Source organism: Acyrthosiphon pisum, chromosome A1 (assembly GCF_005508785.2).
Source record: "Acyrthosiphon pisum isolate AL4f chromosome A1, pea_aphid_22Mar2018_4r6ur, whole genome shotgun sequence".
In the NCBI taxonomy this organism is placed as follows: Eukaryota; Metazoa; Arthropoda; class Insecta; order Hemiptera; family Aphididae; genus Acyrthosiphon; species Acyrthosiphon pisum.
In genome coordinates this window covers 106,020,958-106,029,494 of record NC_042494.1, presented here as the reverse complement: position 1 = coordinate 106,029,494, position 8,537 = coordinate 106,020,958, and the positions used below count along the sequence as shown (strand labels likewise).

The following is an 8,537-nucleotide window of genomic DNA, read 5'->3' as shown; positions in this document are numbered from 1 at the left end:
TAGTCGGTAGATGTAATTATAAATAAATATATTTTATGATTAGAATTTGGTAGTTTAAGGGAATTCGATACCGTGATTTTCTGTTTTTGACCAACACATGCGCGACATAGTATTTTAGACGTGTTTTTTGCCTAACATTTCAATTGATTGAAGTTTTTGTTTTAACTAAATATATTTTTTTTTTTTTTAGTTAAACCGGTTAGTATTCAATCACAAAATTTATAGTCCTGGAAATAATATGCATATAATGCCACAATCATCTTTATTCGATAATACAACATTGGTTATTGAGAATAATATATTTTTAATACATTTTAAATAATGCTTCTACTTTATTCAAAGGTGGATATTAACTAGTTAAAAAGTTGAAGTTAAGTTAATTAAAAAATAATCCATCAACTTTAATTTTTTTTGTTTAATACATAAATATTAATATTAAAATGGGGGACGGAGTGGCCAAGCGGACTACAGCTTCAGTTGTAACACGCCTTTACCTCTGTGGTATACTTATGAACCTTTTTTGTTTTCTCTCTCTGGCCCACTCGCAACAGACAAAACACATTTACGCAAAATCATTGTTTTTAAGTTTTTGAATAATCTATTAGGGTAAAATCCCCCATTACAAAACAACAGAGAATAATTTTTTTGGTGGTTTAACATATCAATTTGCCTAAATATTGTTTCAAAAACAATTTAAAGAACTTTTAAATTAAAATTTTTTTTTTATTTTGGATGTCAAATACAAAGTCAAATAATAAAATATAATTTGATATGTCATATTATCAAATTTATTATCCACTATAATTTTTGCTATAAGTGATTACTCTAAATAGTTCAAAATTTATTATAAATAATTTTAGGTGAAAGCATTTTATGTTGTGGTGTGGGTCTGAGAGAAATAAAAAATGTTGCTCTGACATTCTCTTAATATTATAGCTAAAAGTAATTATAAATTATAGTTCTACATTATAATGTAAGATACAAACTAGTTTAGAGTACAATAAAATTAGAATACTATTACATAAATTAGGCTTATATTAATAATTCACATTTTTGTTTATAATTTAATTAATTCAAGTTTTATAAATATGTCAAATATCTCCATATGTTCATTAGAATAATGATAAAGTATGAATTTGTATAAAAAAAAATAATGAAAGTATGCACAAAAAATATCTTATTTTGTTTCATAAGTATTTTAATTACATTCGGGCATTATATTACATTGGATATAGTCATTTTTTAAATACTTCTTATTTATATTTAATAAAAAAATATACTAACATAAATTAGCAAACATCAATTTCTTTGCTGGTTTTAAAGACGATAATATATTGTATATTAACCGACAACCTAGTGTTTTTTTTTTAATTAGACAATTTTCCTTGTTAAGCAAAAAACCTAATTGTATTACTCTGATAAAGTAACATGCAATTGCTTAGCAGTTGCAATTAAAACATTGCGTCCTTTTTGTTTGAAATTTGTTACTCTGTAATAAATATTGAATTATTCAACCATTTGTGTGAATATATAGGTATAATTATTAATTATTGTATAATATAATCCCTTACTCATTACTGAAGTCAGAGGTTTCCAAAATAGAAACGCCTCGGTCAACATTTGTATTATTTATGGTGCAGTTATCACCAAGCGGAGTTCTAGTTTTGTCATGTTCCATTAAAGTTTTATAAAGCATTTTTACAACTGGTTCAAGATCAATTGTTATTGTTTTGCTTAATTGAAATGATAAGGTGTAGACATAAGATATTGCTGATAGCAATAAGACACAGTCCTGTAGTAAAATGAAAAAACCGTTAATACAAATGTATAATAATACAAGATTATTTGTAATAAATTGAATTATTACATTTTTAAATACATTAGATGAGAATATTTCAACTGCATTAGACGAAAAATGTTTTCTTAACTTTGCATTGTTTAAAACCACTGCTGCTAACTGATAACTAGCAAATGGCATTTCTGTGAGGTGTTCATTTAAATCAATTTCATCAATCTAAATGAAAAATTATCATAGATATAATCATTTGTTGAATATATTATTTTTAAATCACATTATTATTGTTATAGGTATAGTAATATAGTATGTATGGTAAGAATATTTTTAGTTAGTATATGAAAAAGTAAATGCAGCTCTGGAAATAATTAAGCACACAATCAATTGATAACTTGTTATTAAAAATAAATGATTTAAACTAAAATTGTTTAAATACTCACTTCTCGAATTTGGTTAGCAATAATATTCATTATAGTTTCAATAAGTGTCATAAAAACTTGTTTAAATTCCACTGTATTAATCTTGTAAATTTCCAAAATCAGCATAATCAAATTACTACGAAATATTTTTGGATCCTAAAAATGATTTAACACATTAAAAACCTAGTTCGCAATTTATGAGGATGCTACACTCGCATGTGTTGTCTCTGTCTTACAAATGTAAAATATTATAGCAAATACTGTTTTGAAAGAACCGACTAAGCTACAGTCATAACTAAGAAACAAAATGTTGACCAAATAAAAAGGAGAACTTTTACTGTCAAATATTGTTTTTATTTTATCGATATTGAAACTACTAAAAAATTTATCCAAGTTAAAAAACACAAGAATAACGAATTTTGAAACGATAACAACTTTTTTCTATAAGTGATATCAAAAAATAAAAACGATATTTCACAGATTATATTTTTAATTATATTGTATATCAACTTGGAATGTTAACTATAACTACAGCTTGGGTGTGGTTCTATCCCTCGTAAAATAGTTTTTGCAATGTTGTACATTTGTAAGGCAAACGACACTGTGGTTGTAGTGTCCTCTTATACATTTTATTGTTTATTTTTTTATTCATAATTGGGTAAATGTATTTGAAACATGTAAAAATAATTAATTAATTTTGATATAATATTATAATTACGCGTTAATACTCTAACAATGTACAACCTACTGTGTCCTATTCACACGCACATAAGTGTGGAACAACAAGTGTAGTCCAATCCACGTTCATCATGGGAATTACTACCTTGCTCCATTAGTATATTAAGGTGTATGGTTTTCACAAAACTAATATCATCTCAAAGTAAATAATAATTTAGTTTTAATATGTGTACTTATTACTCAAGCAGAGACAATAGTGGGTGACTTCTTAATCACACATACCATGTTTTTCATCTCTTTTCACATATACTTATTATGCTAACTAGTATAGTTTGTATATTTATTGTAAAAATAATATAAATTGGATATCACAAATCCCTATAATTATACCTTGAGGTTAGTACCATATAGTAAGCTATAGAAATACTATCTTTATTATTTTATAACAAAATAGGTATCTAATTATTATTCAACTCCGCAAAAGAGCATTGCTACATCAATTTACTATGATAACAATCATAGGCGTGACTAGACTTCATCCGCAGGGGCAGCCTAACTAATGACCGGCGCCACCTAACCTAACCGAAAAAACACCCATTACCCCCTGGCCACTAATAATTGGGGGGGGGGGTATTCCCACCAATTTAACATTTATATAGTTTAAAAAAGTCTATATATTCAAGTTATCTATAACAAAATTCTATAAATAGTATATACATAGAGGTACCTAATATGTTTAATAAGAAGAAGAATATCGAACAACTCATTATATTTATATTATAAAACAATACGTATATCATTATAAGTTATAACAATTATACCAGTTGGCAGTTACCCGCATAATATTATTACCGGGATTTGTGATGGAATCGCATAAATCAATTCGACAATGCAATATATAATAATGTAATATTAGAACAAAATAAACAATGCATGACATTTTTTTTTCTAAATAAAAGCTGTAAACCACTAGATTTAAAACTTGGTTGACCGGCGCCTTTCGAAAATTGCAGGGGCAGCCCAGGCACCCTAGGCACCCACCGTAGACACGCTTATGATAACAATAATATAGTATAATTTGTTAACCCTTTCACTGCTAAGTTTTTTTCCCTAAATTACTCAACTCTGCTGAATTATAATTGTTTTTTTTTTTTTTAATGTTCATAAATTATTAATTTAGTTAAATTGAACAATATGTTGAAGTCAAAAAAAAAAAAATTGACTTGAATTATAAGTTATTATCTGCATATTTCGGTGTAATCACTAATGTGATAACCTGCGTATTTAGTTTTATAGATAAGGAACGTATTAGTACGTCCGGAGCACGGAACGGTATGTTTGCGTGCGATGTAATAGTACATCCATAGCAGTGAAAGGGTTAATGGAAGTTGTTGTATACAATTTATAATTATACATTTAGTAATCATTAAAGTATTAGACAGTTGTTTTTGATTTTTGGTTGCTAATAAATTGTGTAACAAATAAAATTACTGATATAGGAAAAATTAAACATAAGCAAAGGCGGGAGTGCCAAAATGTCGCACAGACGGCAAAATCTTAATACAGCCCTGCCCAAATAAAAATTAATAGTTAAGATTTCATTAAATAACCAAGATATATTAACTTCTATTGCTTAATTTTTCCTGATAAAACATTTAAATTAACTCACTCCAATAACACTAATAAAACGTTCTGCATTAAACTTAGATTCACTGAGGACTGATATGATACTACAGACACAATTTGTCAGTATTGATGTATCATTTAAAAGCTTATCCACACATTTTAAATAATTAAAATATTTTGAGATATGTGCTAAAGTTGCCATCATTGATGTTAGTAGCCAAGGACCCAAATGATCTAAGTATAAAAAAAATGTGTACATTATTTAAATTATATTAAAATAAATAAATGTCGATAGAAAAATATATTAACTTACTATGCAAGACTGTAGCACAAAATGTAATATAATCATCTAGATATGTTGTATTCACAAAAGCCATTAAACACATATTTAATGACATTTTATTGACAATTTCTATTATTTTAACTGCAAATGTAATAGTAGTTTCATCTTTATGGTGTAAATTATAAATTAATAGATTGCTGAAATTATAATTAGTTACATTTATTTTTGTTTCTTTTAACAGTATGTTAATTTAGATTTCATTGAACTATTATAAATACTAACTTTATAACCCAATTTAAAATAGAAGTTTGATACTTAATAATTTCATCAATGTCTTTTTCATGACTATAATAAATTATATGTAATCGATTATGTAACAAGAATAACTCAATTAAAACGTCGTCTGATAATAAGTTACTTAAAACATTATCTGAAGATATTCGGTTCTCAATTGCTGCCTAATTAATAAAAATACATAAATAAGTAAAAACTATAAATGTTTAAGAAAAATTATTCATTATTGTTGTACAAGAAAATCAGTCTGTATAACTTTAAAAAAAAAAAAAAAATATGCAATAAATAAATGAGAGTATCTGAGTATAGTGTTAGAGCTTGTATCAAAAAGGATTCATGAGTAATGGGACAAAAAACTAAAAATATACATCTTGGACAGTGTATAATATAGGCAAAATGATAGATTAAATATCTCAGTTTTTACTGCTTTACTATTTGAAGGGAAAATGTAGATAACATAATTGAGCATATTGCAGGAGCATTTTTACGGAAGATATATTTTAACTTCATACTATAACCTAATCTGTTATGAAACTTAAAGATAACAAAATTTTCTTTGTTTCTTTGATACTTCAATATTATGTAGCAGGTTATAGGCATTTTTACATTGTAATATTTTACAGTATTTTACACTTATAAATCATTTCATAAAATATTATCGAAAAAAGTACAGAAAATATTGTTACCTAACATAAAGTTTGATAATACATTCATTCACTCTAATATTAAAACAAAAAAGGTAAACTTGAAACACTTAACATAAATTTGCGATGTTACAAACTTGCAAAAAGGAAAAACAAATGCTACTATGGGTATAGTTCTTCTTAAGAGGACAACATACTAGAATATCATCTGTTTTATCGCATTGATATTTTAGTTTCTAAGCTAGTCATGAGAATGTAAAATATTAATATATAAAAATGCTAATAACTCGCTTTAAAATTATAATATCGTAAAATCAAACTAGAGAACACAGGTAATGTTCTTACCTTTGAATTTCATAATAGGTCAATTCAATGTTATAACTAAGTTAATAATACAAAATTGGAACTGCTAAACGTAATTTGTGGTATGTTACATGTTGGAGACAATAGATGCAGGTACAATGTATATTATTTATTGTTACTTTTTAAATCATAATCATAATAATTGTGAATTTAATTTACTAAGTTAATTTTATTTATTTTGAAATTATTAATGCAAATTTTGCCATTTCAGAGTACATCGATATTTCATGGTTACTTAGTGCATTCAATTCATAGCCATATAATAAATCTGTACACATACAATTTTGACCTAACCTTTGTACAATTTTAATAAAATAATAATTTTTTAATTATATAATACATAACCAATTTAAAATGAAGTTTAAATTTACCTTGACACGCTGCAAGTATAAGAAAAGATCGTAGATATTTTTTTTATTGACATCAGAATCTGTAAGTGTTTTCTGTGTTTGTAAATTGGTAAGCATCGAGTTTATTAATAAGATACCAGTCATTGGTTTACATTCATCAAAATTTATTTTGAATCTGACTCTTTTTCCTTTATCAATTTTAGAATCCTAAAATATAAAAATGTATTATTTCTTAATATTGTCTCATAAAACATTATTTTTATTTTTACAAAACTATACCGGGTATTGTGTTTCATTAAGATTTAAAGTTTTGAATGCTTCATCAAACCAAACGTTCACAAATTGAAGTATCTCATAGCCTCGTTTCCACATGCACAATGAGTAAACCAGACAATTAACTTTTCGCATATCAATCTCTTCTTCCGCTTGATTTATATCATAAGGCAACTGTTTTAAGGTGGATAATGCTGTACTTGTTATTGATACATGAGCACTCAATTTTGTCACTGGCATCAAACTTGCTAAACTAATTGCACTGTAGTAAGCATCACCTTCCTATAAATAATACAATATGTTTATTATTTGGGTACTAATTGACTAATTTGTTAGCAAACTGTTTTGATTCTGAAATGGTGAAAAAAAAAATTACCTTATAGAACTTAAGTATTTTAATTAAACATGTAATGGAAGAATCCTGAATATCTTTAATTTGTTGACGGGCTTCTTCATCCTTAAATTCATTACGATGGAGTATCATAAGGCAGTTTACACAATCCAAAATACAACATATATTATTATGTTCATTTTGTTCTTCTTCATCATTATTACTAACTGATGATGAATTGTTAGATGAATTATGGGTATCGTTAGATGTATCTGGAATATAATACTATTATTGTAATACTTTTTAAGATTTTTTTGTTAACACATTAATTTTATTACCGGAATCATCATTTGATTTATGCCTTTTAGGGGGCATATCATTTTCTTTGTCTATAGTTTTCATACGTTCTTCTTTTTTTTTTAGCGCACTATATACAGTTTTTAACAATGATAAAATAAGTTTGCAAGCACTATTAAAGTCTAGATGTTTTTCTGAATAAATTATCAGTTTACGAAAAGCACTTGGATTAATTTTGTAAAACGTATAAAATCTTCTAAGTGTTGTATGTTTGTCAGGTACTTTACTTCCAAAAAAGTTATCAAAAATTAAATCAACAAGTAAAAGTCCGTTTTGCTTATCTTCACGCTAAACAAATTATAATTAACTATAAAGTGAAAATTGCAATGTGAAACATAAAAATTATTGAAAGATTTAGGTTTTAAATAATATTTTTACTTACAGCAAGTGCAAAAGCAATATCTCTTAAATCAACTATTTTTGTAAAACTAATTTTATCTGCGATGTCTAACTGAGAATCAATCTTTTTAATTTTCAATAAGAAATGTATGAAAGAACGCCGAACTTTTTCATTTTCGTCATTCAATGTATGTTTCAATTTTGTAATAAGGAAAGGGTTCTTGAAGTAACTGTGGGATTTATTCTCCTCGAGTAACTGACAAAATCCATACAATAAAACCCTTCGTACTTCAAATACACTTTCATCAATCAAACGTATAAATAATTTAAAGCATTCAATTATTTGATCATCTTCAAAAGAATTCCAAAAATATCTCATACAGCTACAAATTCCCTGAAAGGATTCAAACCATAATATATGAATAACATTTATTGAATATGATACATTTTAATAAAATAATAATAATAATACAATAATTTGTACAGAACAATTGCATTATATATAAAAATAACAGCTAATCTTAGATATGAATCAAATGCATTTAAATTCTATAATTTAGAACAATTGATCCAATTCAGGTTTTAAATAGTAGATTTGAACTTAATAGTATTCATTTTTTTTCTTAAATAATTAAAAATGTAGGAATTTTAAATTTAGTTTTGAAGAAATAGATATTAAACAAGGAATAGATGAATTAAATATCAATGAAGCTTGCACACACCTATATTAGTGGATCACAATAAAGTTAAATAATTTTGTATTTAAGAGGACGTGATATTCGCAT

The 8,537-nt window shown here is 25.9% G+C and overlaps 1 protein-coding gene across 2 annotated transcripts in view; it reads right to left on the bottom strand.

The window, feature by feature from the left end:
* Positions 1–234: 234 nt before the first annotated feature.
* Positions 235–8,537, bottom strand: part of LOC100165333 (condensin-2 complex subunit G2) — a 12,885-nt gene continuing 4,582 nt past the window's right edge. For both annotated transcript variants that reach the window (XM_016803742.2, XM_016803743.2), the window contains 12 exons: positions 7,796–8,146; positions 7,395–7,701; positions 7,102–7,328; positions 6,732–7,007; positions 6,474–6,659; positions 5,084–5,259; positions 4,832–4,998; positions 4,562–4,752; positions 2,236–2,370; positions 1,868–2,014; positions 1,572–1,792; positions 235–1,489 (listed from right to left, as the gene is read on the bottom strand). In XM_016803742.2, coding sequence (XP_016659231.1) covers positions 1,411–1,489; positions 1,572–1,792; positions 1,868–2,014; positions 2,236–2,370; positions 4,562–4,752; positions 4,832–4,998; positions 5,084–5,259; positions 6,474–6,659; positions 6,732–7,007; positions 7,102–7,328; positions 7,395–7,701; positions 7,796–8,146 — 2,463 coding nt within the window. In that variant the 3' untranslated portion in view covers positions 235–1,410. The remainder of the gene's footprint in view (positions 1,490–1,571; positions 1,793–1,867; positions 2,015–2,235; positions 2,371–4,561; positions 4,753–4,831; positions 4,999–5,083; positions 5,260–6,473; positions 6,660–6,731; positions 7,008–7,101; positions 7,329–7,394; positions 7,702–7,795; positions 8,147–8,537) is intronic.